The sequence below is a fragment of the Sphaerodactylus townsendi genome, linkage group LG01, assembly GCF_021028975.2.
Source record: "Sphaerodactylus townsendi isolate TG3544 linkage group LG01, MPM_Stown_v2.3, whole genome shotgun sequence".
Lineage (NCBI taxonomy): Eukaryota > Metazoa > Chordata > Lepidosauria > Squamata > Sphaerodactylidae > Sphaerodactylus > Sphaerodactylus townsendi.
The window spans coordinates 32,716,033-32,737,183 of record NC_059425.1 but is presented as its reverse complement, the minus strand read 5'-3'; the positions used below and the strand labels follow the sequence as shown (position 1 = coordinate 32,737,183).

The 21,151-nt window shown below is 47.0% G+C and overlaps 1 protein-coding gene across 11 annotated transcripts in view; it reads right to left on the bottom strand.

Moving 5' to 3' along the window:
* HMBOX1 (homeobox containing 1) overlaps positions 1–21,151 on the bottom strand; it is a 129,911-nt gene that overhangs the window by 23,947 nt on the left and 84,813 nt on the right. For all 11 annotated transcript variants that reach the window (XR_007246236.1, XR_007246240.1, XM_048517129.1 and 8 more), the window contains 2 exons: positions 16,356–16,466; positions 7,958–8,111 (listed from right to left, as the gene is read on the bottom strand). Coding sequence is in view for 9 of the 11 variants with exons in the window: in XM_048517129.1 (XP_048373086.1) it covers positions 7,958–8,111; positions 16,356–16,466 (265 nt within the window). In the remaining 2 variants the exon portion in view is untranslated. The remainder of the gene's footprint in view (positions 1–7,957; positions 8,112–16,355; positions 16,467–21,151) is intronic.

Below are 21,151 nucleotides of genomic sequence, written 5' to 3'. Positions count from 1 at the left end.
TCATCAGCTCTGGAGCTAACAATGCTGAATATGACAACTTCATCAAAGGCAAATTTTAATCACTGGGAACCTAAATGATCCTCTGAAGATGCCAGCCACAGATGCAGGCGAAACGTCAGGAGAAAATGGACATGGCCATGCAGCCCGGAAACCACACAACACCCCAGTGATGCCGGCTGTGAAATCCTTTGACAATATAGCCTAAATGTTGCTAGCCAGCACAGCAAAGCTCCTATTAACCATGGTCACAAAATGTGGCACAGACCCATAGCCAGTGAATACACAGGTCGCAAACATAATTTTAACCATAGTTAGCTGTGGGGGTGCCCCATGCCAGAAAGGAAAAGGAAAAGGCCAGGCCAACCCACAGACCATTTCGATCCCATACCGGCAAAAGCCGACCCATACAAAAAGAACAGGCTGACACGGGACTGAAAATAAGCATCTCGCGTTTCTGATCCCATCTGAAGCAGCTCTACAAATGAAAATGCCTTGGGACAGGACGACGCACCAACTCTTTCACTGTCTCAAGAGCATTACCTGTGCAGAATCTGCTCAAGGCCTGAAGCCAAAGGTTTTGGTCAGTTGAAATCAACAAGTCAGCCCCACTCCACACGTGGCCTCACTTTGCTTCCCTTCTCCTTTGCCTTTCAACAAACATGGCCTGTACTCACTGTCTTTTCTGCCTCCTTGCTCCTGCTGCAGCCTAAAATATCCCTCCGAGTGCTGATTTTGGGGAAAGGAGACTCTCAAGAACAGCCTGAAGGGGAGAGGGGGGCAGCAGCACTGTCTGGGGTGGGGGAGGGAAACAGTAAAAAATTGACCCTCATTTATCCATGGAAACTCTCCATGGGATCCAAGCCTCTGCATCCTCTCTTGCCCCTTGGTTCCAAGTGAGGCAGGGGTCTGCAACCTGCGGCTCTCCAGATGTTCATGGACTACAAATCCCACCAGACCCTGCCAGAATGGTCAATTGGGAATCCTGGCAGGGGCTGATGGGAATTGTAGTCCATGAACATCTGGAGAGCCGCAGGTTTTCTCTTTGCCTTCTTTCTCTTGGTCTTGTCTATTCCTTTGTTTCATGCTTCCTTTGCACTTTCCTACTTACCTCATCTATCTGTTTTTCTCAGGTGCTTACTTCTTAACTCACAGTTGGCTGTCTCCGTCCCTTCAGTCGTATGACAGCTTTATGGCTCGCTTCCCCTTCTTCCTGTTTGGCACCATCACCTTTGTTCTGCCCAAACTGCCACGACCCAACTATGGCCAGCTTTTTGCAGCTAAATCAGGGGTGTCCAACTCTGGCCCTCCCAGGTGGTCATGGACTACAATTCCCATCAGCCCCTGCCAGGATTCCCAATTGACCATTCTGGCAGGGGCTGGTGGGAATTGTAGTCCATGAACATCTGGAAGGCCAGAGTTGGACCCCCCTGGGCACAACTGACCTTTACTATCACAGAAAATGCACTGTTCGTCAACATTCCAGTGGAACAAAACTACCCCACATTCCAGCCATACCAGGAATGGCAGGGAAGGAAACGGGGCTCACAAGTCACAGGCAGATATATCAAATCACACCGTCTCTATGAAGGCAGAAGCCATCCTCGCTCCCCAACACCATCTCAATTGTTGTGTTCAGAACGATTTGAAAAAGCACAAAGCAACAAAATGAAGAACAAAAGTGAATCATCTCACAGGCCCCGGGATAAGCCTCCAGCAGAGGCAATTGTACCTTCTAGACAAAAGGCAGCCATCAGCACAGAAAACGGCTGATCGGGGAGGGAATCAAACGATCCCTTTTGTACGGAGTGACAGCAAAGGATTAAAATGAAAAGTGGCCAGGAAAAAAAAATGTGCGGGGATGGTAAAAAGATTGAAATATCCTTGAAGCGGTTTCATCGCAACGAGGCTGCTGCCGAGCCGTGGAAATATTGCCGACTCGGAAAAATCTGCACCATCAGGGATAATGTGAGCAGAGTGGCAAGAAAATGCATCTTGGGTTATGGCCCTTCGGCGATAATCTTCTGTCCCTGGACAAAAAGTTGCTGCTATATAAAGCTTCATTAATCTCATATAAAGTGAGGTGTGCCCCACACCAAGGTAGATGCATTGTTGTCGATTCTTCCTGACCCAGACTCCAGGTAGAATCTGCACAATTTAACATTTAATCTCCCTCCCTCCCTCCCTCCCTCCCTCCCTCCCTCCCTCTCTCTCTCTCTGTTAAAGCAGGCCTGCTGCTTTCTAATCCACATACAGACAATCTTGTTTGCAGGCAACCAGTAGCTCCGCTGACCCTTTCCTGCACTGCCATTTCAAATCTTATTCCACCTCTGCCGTCATTGTTATTGCCCCACTCATCTTCTCCCTTGCTATTCACTCTTCTTCCTCTTTGCTGTAGAACAGAGGATGCATTCCTAGGAACCTTTCCTGGAGAGTAAGCACACTGAATATAATGGAACACCTCTGAGTAGACGTCTGGATCAGCACCATCCAACGGCTGTGTCGTAGAACAGTGCGAGTAACCCATAAAGTTGGCTCACTGAAAGCATGTGGTGTGATGTCCCTTAACTACTGTGATGTTCCTCACATACTGTTTCTGTGTATGGGAATATACTTCTCGGAAGGAGTCTTATTTCCACAAAGTTAAACCAGGACATCCTGTTGTTTCCAGAGAGGACGTCATGCCTCTCTGTAGGGCAGTGAGAGAACCTGGAGAGAACGGACCTTTGTCTTATATTGCTGGAAGCAGAGCTTGAACCACCAAATACCACTGCCTACCATCTCCTTAAGTCAAGAGGAAGTATCATGTTCAAACTCCAGCAAGTTCAGTACAATGCAATGAGTCATAACCAACTAAGGACTGGGTTCAAATCCTCCCCCCCGCCCAACCATGAAATTCACTAGCAGTACAACCTAAACAGAGTTACAACCTTCTAAATCAACTGCAAACGGGCTTAGAACAATTTCTTGTGTACTAGCGGGCCCGGCCACGCTTCGCTGTGGCTCACCGTGGGGTGGGGGTTAGGAAGGGCGGCAGGGCTCGCTGGGCAACTGGGCTGCGGCTAAAGGGCGTGCGCAAGGCCCGCCGGGGGTCGCTGCTGGGACACGCGTGGAGGCTCCTGTGCACGGGCCGGCGCGGGTGTGCATGTTGCAGACGGGTGACGGGAAACAATGAAGTGGCCATGTGGCCCCCTCGGCGCGTCCCCCCCCCCCCGGCTTGGAGTCGCTGCGCTGCTTCATGATCCTGGGTCATGTCGGCGTGTCTCTTTCTGGGCGGCCCCCCTCCCACGCCGCCTGGTCCCCTGTGGCTGATCCCCTGGAAGTGGCGCGCCGTCGGCTGGGGCGGCCACGCCTCGTTGTGGCTCACCGTGGGAGGGAGGTTAGGAAGGGAAGGGAGGAGGAAGGGGAGAGGCCAACCAGGTTTTTCCAGTGGCAGGGCTGGGAACACTCCTTCTTCCTTTCCCCGCGGGCGGCAGCAGGCGGCGTGGTGAAGACAGGCAAGCCACGCCCCTTCCCTGGACCGGCGGGCCCTGATTGGTGTGGCGCGGGTTTGGGGAAACGTGGATTTTGCCGGGCTCAGGTGTGACCTGCGAGCCCGGTGAAGATTGGAAAACCTGCTCAAACGGGAAGGGAGCCGTCGCCAAATTCGGGAGCTGTCAGTCCAGGCATTTCGGCGTTAGGGCGTGACTAACAAAGTCACGGTTAGCTCTTTATATATATAGATGGTTAGGCCAGCTCTCTCAGCGTAACCTACATGACAGGGTCCTTGTGAGAATGGAATGGGGCAGGGGAAATGATGGAGGGGAGGAAATAAAAGTGTGATGGATGGTAGCTGTGCCATGTATTCTGTGGGCAGCTTTAGGCAAACCACTCTCAGTGAACCTCAGGTCTCCCGCCCAAAGAAATGCATTATTGGCCTATCTTACAATGGGCTTGAATAGATTACAACAGTAAGCTAATGTATGTAAACATATTCGAGAGCTATATAAATGCCAAGTATTGTTATTACTGTTCACCTCAGTCCCAGTTGAAGAGGTTTAGCCACTGCAGCATGTTTACCACAAGACAGAGTGCTGTATTTACTGAACCATTCATATGCTTCTTTACAAAAAGGGGTTCAAGGCTCCTGTCCTAGCACTTCACCTGTTGGCATCCCAGAATGCTTTTAGTTTCATCAGGGCCAGAGAGAGGGAGACCTGCGCCTGGGGCACGTGTGTGCCCTGCCCCCCTCCCCCTTAGCGCTACGGGAAGAGGAGAGCAGTGGCCTTTAGGTAGAATTCATTTGGGCAAACAATTTAGGAGTTGGAGGATGTCTACTGTTTGCACGCCCCCTCTTAAAATTACTCTACCAGGGAAAAGAGGAGACAAAATACAACTGTGTCTATTGCAGAGACACGGGCTTAAGTTTGGCCTGCACCACTTGTGATCGTAGCTCACTAACCATATATATGGTGGCCTGCTAGTTTGCAGGCTACAAAAGCAGAGTATTCATGATGTCCCTTGTGGGGCACCATACACGGTTGGGCATCTCAGTGGACAATATGTACCAAAAGTTTGGCTGAAAAGTTTACTAGTGTCTCCAGTTGTTGGGGCAGAATTCCTATCCCTTTCTCCTGGACTCCAGGCATGCACCTCCAGACGCACCTCCACTGGCATGCTCAGAGTCCAATGCAGCCTTGACTATTATGTCATTCAACAGTGTTGTGTCTGATGACCGCCAATCCACAGAGAAAATTTCTCCTGATTCCTTTGGAAGCAAAAAGGTAACTGCTGCAGGCAATTGGGTGGCCTGTCATGAACCTGACATTCAAGAACACGGCACCTTCATCAAGGTACAGTTGCTTGTTGTGTGCAGTGGCTGCTGTGGTAGATTCAATTAACCCACAAAGAACACACACAGTGAAATAAGGAAGTTGTGCTGAACTGACATTCCTCCAAGGATGCTGCCTTGAAAATCCAAGCAGTTGCAAATGAGTAGCAAATTAGCTAACAGACAGGTCATGCGATAGCAGAGGGAGGATCTATGGAAATGGTTTTTGAACGGCATTCTGCACATCAGCCAAGAATACAAGTTCACATTTTAAACCTGGTTGCTCTTGAACCAGAAAAGAAAAAATGCTGTAATTAAATGTTAGGCAGATGATGGCTACGGATTCCCACCGTATTTTCTCTCAAGATCTAGAGCATGTAACTAATTACCCACCACAATTAACTAAGATTATCTTGTTAGATAAAAACGATGGTGACTCTTGAAGGAGAAACCACACCTTCTAAAAGTACCTGTCCAATCAAACTGCCCAACATTTATAACCCAGCTAATCATTGTTATTTTTCTGTAGTTACCACAGAAAAAGAATGTAAGATTAAATCTCCCTGTGGCACCCTTCGCCCAGGTGCGGCACACATGTCTGCTCCTTTATGTGCTTGAAGGTTTTATGCCATCTTATTGTCAACTGGCTTTAATGTTTATACTTTTTGTATTGCTTTTATATTATTGTTTTCTTTATTATGTTGACATATGTAATCTGCCTCGAGTCCCTTTACATTGCATGGAGTTAAAAAGAAAAGAGTTCACAACCATAAAAAGGACCAGAATAAAAATTAGCACCCTTTCTTAAGAAGATGGAGCTTAATAGCTTCCTGCAGAAATTCAGCTATACTCTTGCACATTTCTAAGGCGGTGCTATTTAACAGCAAGATCAGCTTTGAGCTAGTATCAGAAAACTCGGCCCTCTGCTTTAAAATGGGGTTTATATACTTTGCTTGAATTTCATCAAAAGAATGGGCGACAGAAGAAAGTGTGCTGTACAGTTTCAGGGCAGGCCAGCTTACAGGGGCAGAGTCTTTGTATATCAACAACATGTTGGAATCTTCCATGGAAGAGAGCAGATGGCAAAGCATTGAATCTGCCCCAGGAAAACGCCCTTTGATGATTTGGATTTTGAAGAAAGTAAAGATCATCAGTCCTTTGTCATGTACTGGATGGTCCTGCACTACTGCTAATACGTACCCCCCGAGGAGCGTGTTATTGTCTTCCCGCCAGGCGTTTGGGACTGTTTGACCAAATTTAATTGGGATCCCCAAGCCCAATGGAGAGGAGGCGGCTGAGGGGGGATATGATTGAAGTCTACAAAATTATGCATGGGGTAGAAAATGTTGACAGAGAGAAATTTTTCTCTCTTTCTCACAATACTAGAACCAGGGGGCATTCATTGTAAATGCTGGGGGGAAGAATTAGGACTAATAAAAGGAAACACTTCTTCACGCAACGTGTGATTGGTGTTTGGAATATGCTGCCACAGGAGGTGGTGATGGCCACTAACCTGGATAGCTTTAAAAGGGGCTTGGACAGATTTATGGAGGAGAAGTCGATTTATGGCTACCAATCTTGATCCTCCTTGATCTGAGATTGCAAATGCCTTAACAGACCAGGTGATCGGGAGCAACAGCTGCAGAAGGCCATTGCGTTCACATCCTACATGTGAGCTCCCAAAGGCACCTGGTGGGCCACTGCGAGTAGCAGAGAGCTGGACTAGATGGACTTTGGTCTGATCCAGCTGGCTTGTTCTTATGTTCTTATGTTCTTAATGGAGAACAGGTTTTAAAAGCCGCAGTATGAAGACTTTGTGCTTCTGAATCCAGGAATCTAAATTGGATTGCTTTAGAAGCCTCAGCCGCAGAACACCTATAACACCCTGAGCTCTATACCTGAGCCACTGCAGAAGAGGACAGCGATGTGAGAAAAGTTGGCCCACTGCATGAAGCAGCGGCCACGCAGCAGGGCAGGGGATGTTCCCACAGGTCAAAGGAGAGGATGCGACGGCTGTCGGCAGGGCAAAGGAGCTCCCCCACTGCAGTGATCTGGACCACACCCAGTCTGCAGTTTAAATATAGATGCTGAGTGGAGGAAGCGGCTGCTGCTTCTCTTAACCTTCAGATTGTAAATATTCCAAAAGAAATTTTAAGAAGCAGGGAGGAGGCAGGGGGGAGAGGAGAACTACTGACGCTATTATTGAAAACCAAAAAACCTTCCCCGCCGACAAAGTGTCCTGGGCAAAATTCCAAAAAAGAAGAAAGAAAAGAAAAAGCAGCAGCAGGAGGAGGATTGAATTACAAATGGCTACAGATTCTTAAAACTACAATACTCATCCAGCAAGCTGAATAAACAGATCCCAGGAGTGACCCAACGCTAGAGATCCCAGTTAGAAGTTTGGGGTTTTTTGCCATGAAGTCACAGTTGACTTTCAGCGACCTCAGAGGGTTTTCAAGGCAAGGAACAGTGGAGGTGGTTTGCCATTGCGTGCCTCCATGTCATGACCCTGGTATTCCTTGGAAGTCTCCCATCCAAATACTAGCCAAGGCTACCCAGCTTAGCTTCTGAGATCAGGCTAGTGTGGGACTACTGAGGCCAGGTAGTAGAGAGGGTACAAGACAGCCACTGTGTTGGTAGTGCCTGCAACATCCTGTTCTGAACATGCATGTGCTTCTCCCCCCTAACTACACAGGACCCTTTAGCTATCCCCTACTATTCGGGCCACAAGGGACTCCCTTTAAGCACCAGACAGAGGGAGCATTGCCATTAGCAGAACAGATTCACAGCACTGGACCCATGGATGTTATTCACAATCCCCAGCTAACCCCTACTCTCCACTGGCCCCTTTGCCACCAATGGAGAGCAGCTAAACCTGGATCCAGGCACTGAAACAAACCAGGTTTAGTTCCACTTCTATATCAGTGCAGGCAACTTAATACAGGACAGAACAATGCTATTGTGGGCTCGTGCCAAGGCATTGCATTCCAGTCTAATTGATGCTGTTGCCTTCCCACAATGTATTACAAAAGGGCACAGAACCTTTGGACTTCAACAATATTGAGAACAAGGGAGAATATGACTGTTACAGTAGAAGGCGGTGGGAACTATCCACAGACTTAATTCATCAAGCCCTTGACAGTCACATACCTTTCCATAACAGCCAAACACTCTTTCCGCCAGGTGAACCGACTGCCCCGCCGTAGCCGGAAGGTCCCAGAGGTAGCTGTGACCGGAGGAGGTGTCTGCCTCCATTCTGGTTCTTCTACCGGGATGGGAGCTGGCCTCATGCTTAACGTGGCCCCTGGAAAAGCAAAACAGATGACAAAGCCGCTCTTAACGAATTGAAGCCTCGGCTCCTCTTTTTAGCCTCGCAGACGACACCGAAACAGTCCCCAAAAGAAAAGGAGTCCAGCTTTGCTGTAATTCAGATTGAGATAATTCGTAGTGGACAAAAGTTCCCAAATAGCAAAAGGGAGGATCTAAGCTCGTGTCATCAGGACAGCTACCACTCAAAGAAAAGTCTTCAGCTAGCATCACTGCCGCCAACATCTACCTCCACTCCAATCTCACTTCAAACTGGGGATGCTATAAACATCACAACATCCTGAAGTGGAAGGCTCTGAGTCCAGATTGAGAGCAGGCCACGTATAGGCCCCATGCTCACACAAAGACGAGGGACCATCTAACTGCCCATCCAAATGCCAGACATCAATGGAAAAGGAAGACAACGCTCTCCCAGGGCATCACCGCTTTGGTGCAGAAAGGCTCGGTCTGGCTCCGCCTGTATTTTTTGCAAGGAAAGGCTGGCAAATTAAGCATGGAAGAAAACTGAGGTTGGGATTTTTGACCGTGCTAATAGCCCTCTGGTTATGTACTGTCTCCCCCAATAACTGTAATATATAATTTCAGAAGGATGTATTCTACTCAAAGATCAGATGGAGGAGGAGATGCCAAGCAACTGATTCATATTTTATATCCATGCCCCCCCCCCACGATTTTACAAACTGAGCCCTGTGTAAAAGTACAGATGTTTTGTTCATACCTTCTGCATCCCACAACCATTCATTCACTCCCACATATTCTTTCAATCTACACCTGTACTCCATTCACATGCCTCTTATATAAGCACACAACCCTGCCTTTTCCATCCCTTCCCACTTTCAGCCCTTCACGACCCCTACAGTCAGCGTGTAGGCGTTTTATTTATCTTTTGTTTTCTGAGCAGTTGGAATGTTCCTAAACATTCCACAGTACTTCAGCTGCTGAGCCAATGGCTAGGAAGGTTGCATTTCAGAGTCATGAAATGGGAGCTCCTACAACCAACGGCTAGAAAGGTTTCAAAGGTCAACAACTGCAATCTGGATAAAACTCAACCAGGGAGGGAAAACCCTCCGGTAATCTGTTTTGAGAGGCATATTTTGCAAAACCGCTATTTGTGCAAATGCGTTTTGAGCCATAATCTGATGCTTGCAGAGCACATGCTTTTCATGTTCACATTCCCACCAGGAAGATGGGTTAATGATCTGCATCAGGGCAAGGCAGTTTCATATCTCCTAATGCACTTGGGGGAGGGGGGGTGTTACAGAAATGAAGCGGTTAACTTGGAAGGTTCCTCTGGAGTAGATGCAGGGTCTCCTTCAAGGAAAGACTTGGGAAGAACACACCCAAGTAATAAAAGCAGTGCCTCCACATCACACCATAGAGCACCCCAAAACACAGAGGAGGGCGGCAGAGGCTGAAAGCTGGCCCAGGTGGTAGCTGGACTGCAAACAGGAAGGTGAGACAAAGCAGCAGGCCCACAAGGTAATTTAGGAATGTAAAGGGGAAATGGCAGACCTTCCCCCTCCTTCCCCCTCTTCCTATGGAGGACAGGGATGGTTTCCTGACTCATTGAAGGGGGGGGTGGGATGAGGACTGTGAGTTTGGATAAAAAATCCTTATGTCAGCCTGGGTCTCAGAGCTTCACCCTGTGGTAAGGGTGCAGCATGGAGCCATGGAAGTTTTGGTCCGGAAATCAAGATCCAAGGCAAAGACTCAAGCAGATGGGGCACTGAAAGGTACTATTAAGCCCAGAGGTTCTTTATACTATTAATTGAGAGACTTGGCTGGTGCCCTAGTTGTCATCAGTGAGGGTGCAGGAAGGACAGAAGCTATCAACCAATCCCCAGGCATGAGACCAATTTTGGGGAGATTCCTCAATACTTGACTTCAAAGGAGCCTACAAAGAGAATAAATTTCTGCACTGCTTAGCATCCAGGTAGCAGAAGCAAAGCAATTCTGTAATAGATGCTTTTTTAGTTAAAAGGAAAGGGGGAGGGAAATCTATACATTTTTTTCTACCGAGAGGCTGCTTTCATGTAAATCACTTACTGACAGGAATGTTTTCAGAATATAAAAGACTCGTCTCGCCCCAGCCTCTGCTCAGGATTAGCAGCATCCTTGCAAACAGCAGAAGGGCTGAGAAGTTAGGCTGCTTGACTGCCTCGCCTGCAGGCTTGAGTGCAACGCTGGACGACTATCTTAGGGGAAGCCAACTTAAAGTGATGACTGGCGTGCCCAACCAATGCTGCCATCCATGTTTCAAGTGTGCAGGCAGAACAGAGCTCTCAATGGCTGCCTCGCTATCACACAACTCCTTTCTCCTGGGGGTTTGCCACAGCATTTCCTAGAGGCAAGAGCGGCATTTGATGGCCACTATATTGCCCAGATATTATGCTCCTTAACCTTCAAGACAAAGATGTAAACGTACATTGCTCTGATGAGTGACCACCCGGATCTCTTTGGTAATTACCCAGAAAGCCTCAGAGCTTCCAACTCTAATTCTGAGGAAGAATTCCCCATTGAATTCTGGGTATAGATAGAAGGAGGTTATGCACTGTTCCTCTCAACCCAGAAGCTGCAGACGTTTTGGATGAGTGACCTAGGCCCCTTCCACACATGCAGAATAATGCACTTTCAATCCACTCTGCAGCTGGGTTTTACTGTGCCGAGTAGCAAAATCCACTTGCAAACTATCATGAAAGTGGATTGAAAATGCATGATTCTGCATGTGCGGAAGGGGCCTTAGACCATTTAAGATTTAGATATTACAAAATATCTCACCTCCCAATGACTTCTGTGACGGGAAATCAATTTCCTTAGCACTGGGGCAACTACCCAACAGGTTCCCTGTTCCCTTCTGCAAAGGGAACCACCCAGGAGGGCTGCCATATTTAATTATATATCCCACACTAGTCCAAACACTTCTGCTTTCAAGGACGTTTCCCCAAAAAACCTAGTTACAATAGCAAGACAAGACAACAAATCCATAACAAAACAAGCAAAAAACCAACCAAAAGTTAAAAACCATGACAAATCCATCAATACAACCAGCAGAATTCAATCTCCCTTCATAATAAAAGCAACAGTAAAATAGTGCTGAAGGCATCTGAGACTGGAGCATGTTATTCAACGTCCTAAACATCTCAGTTTCCTTTTTTGAGAAATATTTTTAAAGGTATGCTTACAAATAAAGACGAGAGGACAGTGCATAGTGAATTCTCAAAAGCTTCGCTAAACTTGAACTTTCTTCAATTCAAAGGGTTTAGCTGAGATTATGATCTACATTAAATAATCACATACACAATGTATGCAGAAGAGGAGGAGGAGGAGGAATGTGGATTTATACCCCGCTTTCCTCAGCCATAAGGAGTCTCCAAGTGGCTTACAAACTCCTTTCCTTCCCCTCCACACAACAGACACCTTGCGAGATAGGTGGGTCTGAGAAGAGTTCTGAGAGAACTGTGACTATTAGCCCAAGGTCACCCAGCAGGCTTCATGTGGAGAAGCAGGGAAACAAATCCACCAGATAAGAGTCCGCTGCTCACGTGGAGGAGTAGGGAATGAAACCTGGTTCTCCAGATTTGTCTCTACTTGCTCTTAACCGCCACCCCAGGCTGACAGGTTGATTAATTCAGCTCTTTGTGACATAAATTTGAGATAGCTGAGTTTTGATTTTTTCCCAATCCTGGAAAGAATTGTTAGTCATAGGGCAGACTGAAGACAGATTTACACATAAGAAGAATGATGTGGTAGAGTGCTAAGGTAGCAGAATGAACAGCACCACTCTGCATTGTCAACGGGAGATTCTGAATTCTCATTTGCACTTTAAAAAGCTCCAAGAAACCAGAAAATCAGCCCAGAAGGAAGAAAGCTTCTATCCCCTGCTCTTTGTGTGGTTGGGCTAGCGTTCTATCTGCATGACACATGAAGCTGTCTTATACTGAATCTAGAAAATACTCTGATTGATCCATCCAGGTCAGTTCAAACAGAGTAGAAGTGGCTCTCTAGGGGCCCAGGTGGAGGTCTTTCCCATCACCTATCACCTGAGCCTTTTAAACTGAAGATGCCAGGATTGAACCAAGCAGATGCTCCACCACCACGCCACAGCACTCCACCCACAGTTGGACATGGCATGATCCTTTCTACCATCTCAGCGTTTTACCACCTCATTCCCTGGAACGTGTCCATCAGCCGTCAGGTCAGCTTTTCTTACAACTTCAGGAGCTCAGACGGAAGCTCTTGAGGAGATTCCCCTCAGTATCTGGACTCAAGTACATCTTCCACCACCTGAGCAAAGGGGAACATCAGGCCAAAAAGAGCACTCCCCCAGTTCTGTAAACATCTTTTTGAAAGACGGTCAGTGCCCCACATATCAAGCCAAAGGCATCTCCAAGCCTGCTTGAGTCTACGACGGCTCCGACAAAGAGATGGGGAGCACTGCCAAGGTTACTTACTCACTCGTCTTTTTTTTTTTGCTGCTGGCAACCTTTTTGCCAGCCAGACTAATCAAGCCAGCCCTAATGAATTAATATTTCTGATGTCAAAGCGTGAGCAGGCCAAGATTTCTCAGGGTGACCCAAGTGCCTACCAATGCACCAATGCTCAAGACTGAGCCCAAAGTTTACATTACTTAGAAGGGTTGCTTGGGCTTTAAAGATAGCCTAAGATGGGGATTTGACTACATCCTGAAGGATGTGACAAACATGAAAGACAAGTGGGGAACAAAAAAGGTTATTTGATTTTTTTGACAAGTGGAGACCAACGATACTTAAGGGGGGAATCTCTTACCCTCCACCCTTTATTCCCTGCCCCACTTTGCTGCCGCCGACATTAGCCTGGCTTCTAGCTGGGCCAACTTCAGGCTCCCCCGCCCCCCCCCCCCACAATTGCTGCCAGCAATCCCTACAAAGCTCCTGACCTCTAAATGTTGCTTCCATGTACAGGGGCAGTTTACCTCTGAATATCAGGCTCAGTGGGCCCTTGACATTCACAGTGAATCCATTCTGGTAATCACCACAAATGCTGAAATCTGCAAATACCCGGGGGGGGGGGGGGGGGAGGTTGTTGCCACCCAGTAGCCAAACAACCAAACCTTCATGAAAAATGTAATTTTCGGGATTAAAAAGTCAGAGTAACGTCACATGATCAGACTGCAAATAAATTCAATTGTGAGTCATAAACCCACCTGTGATGAGGGCATACTGTTGACGACTGGCAGGACCATCGCTTCCGTATCTTGCTCATGAGGCAAAAGAGTTCTTGGAGGCTGAACACTATCACACTATTGTAGCCAGAGTGCCAGGCTGGATTTGGGAGGCCTTGGCTCAAGCCCCAGTCTTCTATGGAACCGGCTGGGTGGCTTTGGGCCAACCACTCACTCTCAATCTAACCTATCTCACAGAATTGCTATGAGGATAAAATGAGGAAGAGGGAACTGTGTGCACTGCTGTTGAGGGAATGGGAGGATACATGAACTAGTGAGACTGTTGGCTCTCGGCCTGATCCAGCAGGACTCTCCTTAATTGATACAAACAAACAACGATCACCAGCGTATCCCATAAAATGTTTATGCCTCTCAAGCTCTATTCAAGGAGAAAGTTACCTTGCAAAACCCATGTTACAATGCCAGGAACATACCGCATGATTATTCAGTCTCCCAAACAAGGAGAAATCCTGCATGTCATTTTTCTTTCTTTTGAGTGGTTTTTGCAACAGCTAAATTAATCCCATGATGAGAAATCTCACATATTTACCCTCCAGTTGTCCCTCCTGCACAAAACAGGTCAGCTCCAGAATTGGAAATGTATACATAGGTTAAAAATCTATCACTTAAAATGTTCCTACTTCATTTGTAGGAGAAGACATAAAGCCCCATGCCTTTTCAGATGCAATCCTGCTGGTGACAAAGAAAAAAAGCCTGCATTCCATCAACAAAATTCAAGAATGAAGCCTCTGAATAAACACACGCCAATGAAGGCACTAATTAAAGGTGTGATTTTTTGCTTTGTTGGGGGGGGCGTTAAAAATAAAGGGCAAAATAGGAGGTGAAAGATCTTGTTTAGATTTACGGGCAGGCCACCTTGGAACCTGACATGCCAGGCTTGGAGACGCAGCAAAACACAGACTCTACTGCATCCAGCTTCATTTAAAACTTCCTCAAGGTCAACAGAACCAAGACTTTTGCACCACATATGATTTAAGAGGAACCTGGTAAGTTCACACAAAAGATTATCCAAGAACAGCCTCAAGCCTTCGTGTTAAGGAATGACACACCACCAGAGCAAAATTCCACCTCACTCTAAAGCCATCACCCTCAAGGACTAAGATCTCCACTTTTGCCTGGCTTGAAGAAGCGTTTGAAGAGGAGTTTGGATTTATACCCTACTTTTCTCAACTGTAAGGAGTCTCAAAGAGGCTTACAAATCCCTTCCTTTCTTCACTCGACAGGCACCTTGTGAGGTAGGTGGGGCTGAGAGAGTTCAGAGAGAACTGGGACTAGCCCAAGGTCACCCAACAGGTTTCATGTGGAGGAGTGGAGGAACAAATCCAGATAAAGAGTTCGCTGCTTAGATAGAGGAGTGTGGAATCAAACTCTTAACCACATCATCACACTGGAAACTCCTGAGTTATCTGAATGAGGTTCAACCTGAGCATCTGCTCTTCACCTTTTTGCAGGTACTAGAAGGCTGGGCTTGGCCAGAGGCACAAGTCAAGGGCCAAAGAACTCTTGGCCAGAGACACAAGGCAAGGGCCAAAGAACTCTTGGAACTTACCATGTATCTTGCAGCCCAGGGCTCTGTGTGAGCTGAATCAGCAGAACTAGAATGAACCCAGAACACCCCTGTAATTCATCCTCTGCTTGGGGATTACACTGGGTTGTACTATTGGATTGTATATTTTTGTTTAATTTTTAAGAAGAAGAAGAGGAGGAGGAGGAGGAGGAGTTTGGATTCATACTCCACCTTCCTCTCCTGTAAGGAGACTCAAGGTGGCTTACAAGCTCCTTTCCCTTCCTCTCCCCACAACAGACACCTTTTGAGGTAGGTGGGGCTGAGAGAGTTCCAAAGAACTGTGACTAGCCCAAGGTCACCCAACAGGAATGTAGGAGTCTGGAGACACATCTGGTTCACCAGATAAGCCTCTGCCACTCAGGTGGAGGAGTGGGGAATCAAACCCAGTTCTCCAGATTAGAATCCACCTGCTCTTAGCCACTATACCACGCTGGCTGGTATTCTATTCTGTAAGCTGCTTTAAGTCTCCAGGGAGGGAGAAAAGCAGGGTAAAAATATTTAAATCAACAAATAAAAATAACACACACACAAGTCCACACAGAGGGTTGCCTCAAAAGATCCATCCTTTCAAAAAAAAGAAAAAAGCTATGAAACAGCCACAGCTTGACAGTGACCAGTACTCTGGTCAGAATAATATTTTCCCCCTCCCCTTCCTCCAGCTAAGGGGAACTGTTCTTTAAAACACTCCATTAGGACAATGTAAAATAAAGAAATAGCGCCACCTGCAGACTATGAAACAAGTTACCCCAGGATGCCATTCAACACACTTCATGTTGTTCAATTAACCTTGCTTCTTTAATTGTTGTGGGTTTTCCGGGCTGTGTGGCCGTGGTCTGGTAGACCTTGTTCCTAACGTTTCGCCTGCATCTGTGGTGGGCATCTTCAGAGGTGTATCACAGAGGGAAGTTTGTTACACACTGTGTCCAGTGTGTAACAGACTTCTCTCTGTGATACACCTCTGAAGATGCTAGCCACAGATGCAGGCAAAATATTAGGAACAAGATCTACCAGACCACGGCCACACAGCCTGGAAAACCCACAACAACTAGTTGAATCTGGCTGTGAAAGCCTTCGACAATACGTTGCTTCTTTGGATTAAACACAAATGCACAGCACTGAAGGAGACTGTGCACTGATTAACATAAATGCCCATTCAGGCCTCTCAAGCGACTGGTGCCACACCATATGATATTTCCCTATTTCAAAACAACTATTTAAAAAAGCAGCCCCTTTTGTAAGGAGGCCGCGATCCTTCCACCACCTGCGGGAAACTCTCCACATTTCCCTGGCCATCCCTTCCCCAAGGACAAATTTTGACCATGTTCCTACGCCAACCAAAGAACGATGAAGCGAGCCGACAAGACTCACAGCTGCCGGGAAAAAGGTTTGGCTCGGTGGGAACAGCAGGAGTGTCTTGACTTTGGTTTGTTTACCGGGGTTTGTCTTCTCAAGCTGGTACCATCGGTAAAAGGCTCTTTTCTTTTGCTCGCTCAGGTCTGATCCCTGCTGCAACAGCCAGTGGGAGATCCGGCTCTGACTGATACCTGTGGGCGAGACAGAGAGAAAGAGAGAGATGCAACAGCACAAACAGAGAGCCTGCGTGGAGATGCAGAAATTGCTAGCGAGGAGCCTATTTTGCCAGGGCTGGGTGAATCGTGCGCGTCAGCCTGACAGCTGGTACGGAATATGGCAGCCTGAAGATATCCACTTTTATTTAAAACAAACGAACAAACAAACCAGCTTCTAGCTTAAAAATGAGCATGGGCAGTGTCTGAGTCTGCTGTCCTAGGAACATAAAGTTGGAAGGGACCCAAAGGCCAGCCCAGATGTCAGGACGACCTACCCTGGCAACCCACAGAATAAATTATACCGCTTAGTGACCAGTAAGACTCCTTGCCCTTGAACAACAGGAACTTTGTGCATTCTTCTGTAGCCCACAGCGATGGCCAACCCAACATGCTCTTTTCCTTTTCCCACTTGCTCATTGTTGCTAATCCATTGTTAGAGATGGAGCTAAAGCTGAGGCCCCTTCCGCACATGCAGAATAATGTACTTCCAATCTGCTTTCACAATTGTTTGCAAATGGATTTTGCTATTCCGCATAGTAAAAATCCAGCGCACTGAAAGTGGATTGAAAGTGCACTAATCTGCATGGGCGGGAGGGGCCTTAGTGGCTTAGTGGTAGTACATCTGTTTTACATGCAGAAAGTCCCAGGTTCAGTCCCGACCATCTGAAGAATCAAAACAGGTAATATGAAAGACCTCTGTCTGAAATCCTGAAGAACTGCTGCCAATCAGAGTAGACAACACTGCCATTGATAGACCAAAGGTCTGACTCAATAAATGGCAACTTCATGTGTTCCTGCATACCCACAACCACTAATTCTTGGAAGCAGATTACAGCTTGCCAAAAAGTTCACAATCCCCCTTAACAACAACTAAAATCCTTAATATTGGCCAAGACTGCTTTAATAAAAAGTTTGATCAGAACAAGAACAAATCTGAACCATTGTGAGCCTTGGTTGTATCCACTTCCATTTTCCTACCCTTCCCTCCTCTGGTGTACCAAAGTTGCATGCATAACGTTCAAGAATCCGAGCGTCCAAGAAAGAACGTTCAGCTCACTGGAGGAAGCTGCAGTCAAACATTGTACAAACTGGGGTTAAAACTGAAGATCTCTGTCTGCTGGGGGCTGTGTGGCGGTGGAGAGAAGGAAACAGAGCGCGTGCACAGCTAGGACGAGAAGCCAGGTTTGTACCAATCACAGAAAGTTTTGTGTGTGAAAGCCTCATTCTTGCAGGCTACCCTCCCAACCCATGGAATCCCTTTCCCCTGGAGAAACCTGAACATTTCCTGTAAATAATGCAAGAAGACCCTCTTGTCTGGGCCAGTACTGTTTATTCACAACCAAATTTAACATTTTAATGGAGTTTTGTTAGAATTAATGGATTATTCTGGGATTTTTCTTTGTCCCAGTTCTGCAGGTCGAGGCAGGTGGCAAAGTTATGCTAGCGGAGCATGGCTAGGCTATTAAGCTCCCTCTCAAACAACCTGAACATCTCATTTTTGCTTTCTATTCCTCTCTTTCCTGCCTCCCTCTCTCAGTACCATTGGCTGCCATGCTCTGATGTCATAGTGGGCTCAGCAGAGTAATCATAACGGCTTTGGCTGCTGTCGATCTACTGCTCTGATGTCACAAAGATGCCGGGCTGCCTTGTTCCCAGCACCTCTGAGCTTTGAGAACGAATAAAAATCCTCAGATTCATAATATCATGCGTGGAATTAAAAAGCCTTTGCCTATGGCACCACGCCATGGGTGCCGGCTTGAAGATGCAGATCAATTGATGACACTTGCTGATTATAGCACAACATATTTTATCCTGATTGCAGAGTTTGAGCTTCTTCTCTCTCTTTTTGGATCATACAGACCCTATTACAAAATGCCAGCCATTTTCATAAAAGGCTTTCAGTTCTTGAGTTGAAGAGACCTAATTTTCAGATGACATTATTGTGATTAATTGCTCCGACTGCCTGCAAAGACAGACAACGCTGGGGCTGGTGGGGGGCTGCAGAGCAGACTAACAGCTTATAAGACATTATAAACACGTCCACCAGGAAATGGGATGACTCACTCGGCCATTCGTTTTGCACTGGTCAAAATGAGCTGAGCGCACATGCGCACTGCCCGATAGTAAACAGACACCATTCAACTTCTGGGCGGATCAGAAATCCCACCCAGCGCTGAGGGAGAAATGGTTATATCTTTCACAGGATCTTAAGTCTCTCACACATAAAAAAAAGAAATAGGAAATCATTTGCCAAAGTGCTGATAGTCTTTTTTTGAGGGATGGGGAGAAAAGATTTATGCAAGGACAAATCTATCAGAGGAATTTGGCTCTATTTTCAAAAGGGGAGGTAGTTGCAATCACTTTAATACAGCCCTGCGCATTTTTAGGATCCAGATACAAGTTATGACCGTTTCAGTGGGTAAGAGCTTCTGATTATGACATGGCTAGATTCTATGGATTTGTTCTGCTAATTGCAGTGTCTTTCCTCAGTGTAAAGAGCCTACCTCTTGCATCAGGCAAAGGCTCTGTGAACAGGGAGAAAGCCTTACCGTTAGCGGAACAGATCTGTGAGAATCAGGCTTATTTGGGGGGGGGGGGGGGGGGGGGAATCTAAAACACTTTTATATTCTAAATTTCCTCCCTGGATCTCGTTGGCTTTAAAGCTTCATCTGGCCAGCTATAGGGTTTGTTTGTTTGTTTGTTTTTCAAAAGAAATCCTCTAAAATACTCTTTTTGCCTCCAGAACGTTTTCAGGGTCGATCACAGACATTCCTTGCTCTATGCAACATTCCTCCCGTCCTTGTGTTTTTCGCCAATCTCACCTCTAGAGGGAGTGAGTCTTCAAAAGGAAGAGCCAAATTAGGAGAAGATGCTCAGCACAAACTATTCTTAGCTCCGGTTAGTCTCCTTATCTCTATATTATTTATACCCCGCCCAGCCCATCAGCATCTTATTTATCTTACTGCAGAAACCTTCAGTTTCTATAAAAAGCAGCCTCCATATTTTGGGCCAGTGCTTACCAGCAGCTGCTTTTTCTAGAATTACACAGGATATATACAATACAATAGATTTAGGAGATTATAGGTAATTAACGGCAGCATCTCCGGTCTTTTAAAGTGCATCTTTCACTGCATTGTGTCCTTTTAGAGAAGAACATATTTATTTCCACATCAGCTGCACTGTTTTAAAACCCATCTAAAAGAGAGCCGGCATGATGACACATTTAGAGGATTAGAGAGGTCCAAGGAGATCTGGATTCAGGTCTCCACTCAGCACTGAAGGTCAGCTGGTAGACCTTGGACAGTCACTCTTTCTCAGCCTAGTCTACCTTACAGGCAGAGGCGGAACAGGGGGAAATGGCACCCTGCTCCAAGCACAGGTGAAGGAGCAGCCTGGCAGGGCTGGGTCAAGGGGTGCCTGGTGGGCCCCTGTCAGGCTCCCGGTCCGGCTGCTCCTGTGGGCCAGTCTCCCTTGGCTCCAGCCCTCGCTGGGTTGAAGGGGAGCAGCCTTGGCAACGCTTAGGCTGGTATAAGGCCCGCAAGTGCCTGTGGTAGCGTCTTCCCAGCCCAAGAGCAGCTGGACTGGAATTGTGCCGTGGGTGCGCCGGGCACCCCCCCATATAATCTAATGGGGGTGCCCAGGGTCAATTGACCCCTCATGTCCCTCTGGCAGATACTCCACTACTCACAGGGCTTTCTGGAAGATCAAATGGAGGAGGGAAAGGAAAAACATGTACATTATCTTGAAATCCTTGGAAGAAATGAATGTATAATGTGTAGTCAAGTTGCAAGCAACTCATGGCAACTCCAGATGTAGGGTGTTCAAGACAAGGGATGAAAAAAGGTAGTTTACCACTGCTTTCCTCTGTTTAGTAACTCTAGTCTTCCTTAGTGGTCTCCCATTCAAGCAATGACTATGGCCGACCAAGTTCTGACAAGCTAGAGCTAAGCTAAGCTAAGCTATTTGGCCTGCTCTGGGAAGAAGAGCAGGATAAAAATATCATAAGCCACAAATAGCAACTTCCAAAAGCACAGTTATCTTCTTGCTACCATTCTGTACTAGTGTCCCATGGGTCAAATGGGGCTAAATATCTAAGGACAGCAGAGACTACTGGTGCTGAGACAATAGGGGTATATTCATTCCAAGAAGACATGATGGTCACCTTGCAGGGGTCTATTCACTCCAAAAAGACATGATGGTCACCATAAGAAATTATAAGAATTCATGCCATCATTAATAGTCACAGGGGAAAAGGCAGGGCTTCTTCCATCATCAGTAAGTGTAGTACAATGGTTGAAATTAAGATTTGGAAGCCCCAGGTCCAAATCCCCACCCTGCCATAGAATTTTACTAGGTGACCTTGGACCACTCCAGTGGCATATTTGCCTAGGGACAGGGGGTACCCTCTGTCCCCGGGTGCCACTGATCTGGTCACATGGGGGCGCAAAATCGGCCCCCCATGTGACCAAGAAGACGGCAAGGCAGCAGGAAGTCCTGCTGCCTTGTCTTCTGGCGCCCTCGACCCCACCCATGTTGTCATCGACATGAGCGGGGCCAAGGAAGCCAGAGGACCCCCCAGCCTCATCAGGAAGGGTGGGGCTCAGGGGTGGGGCCCGTCCCAGGCGAAGCAGAGGGGTGCCTGGAGAACGGATGTCTCCAGG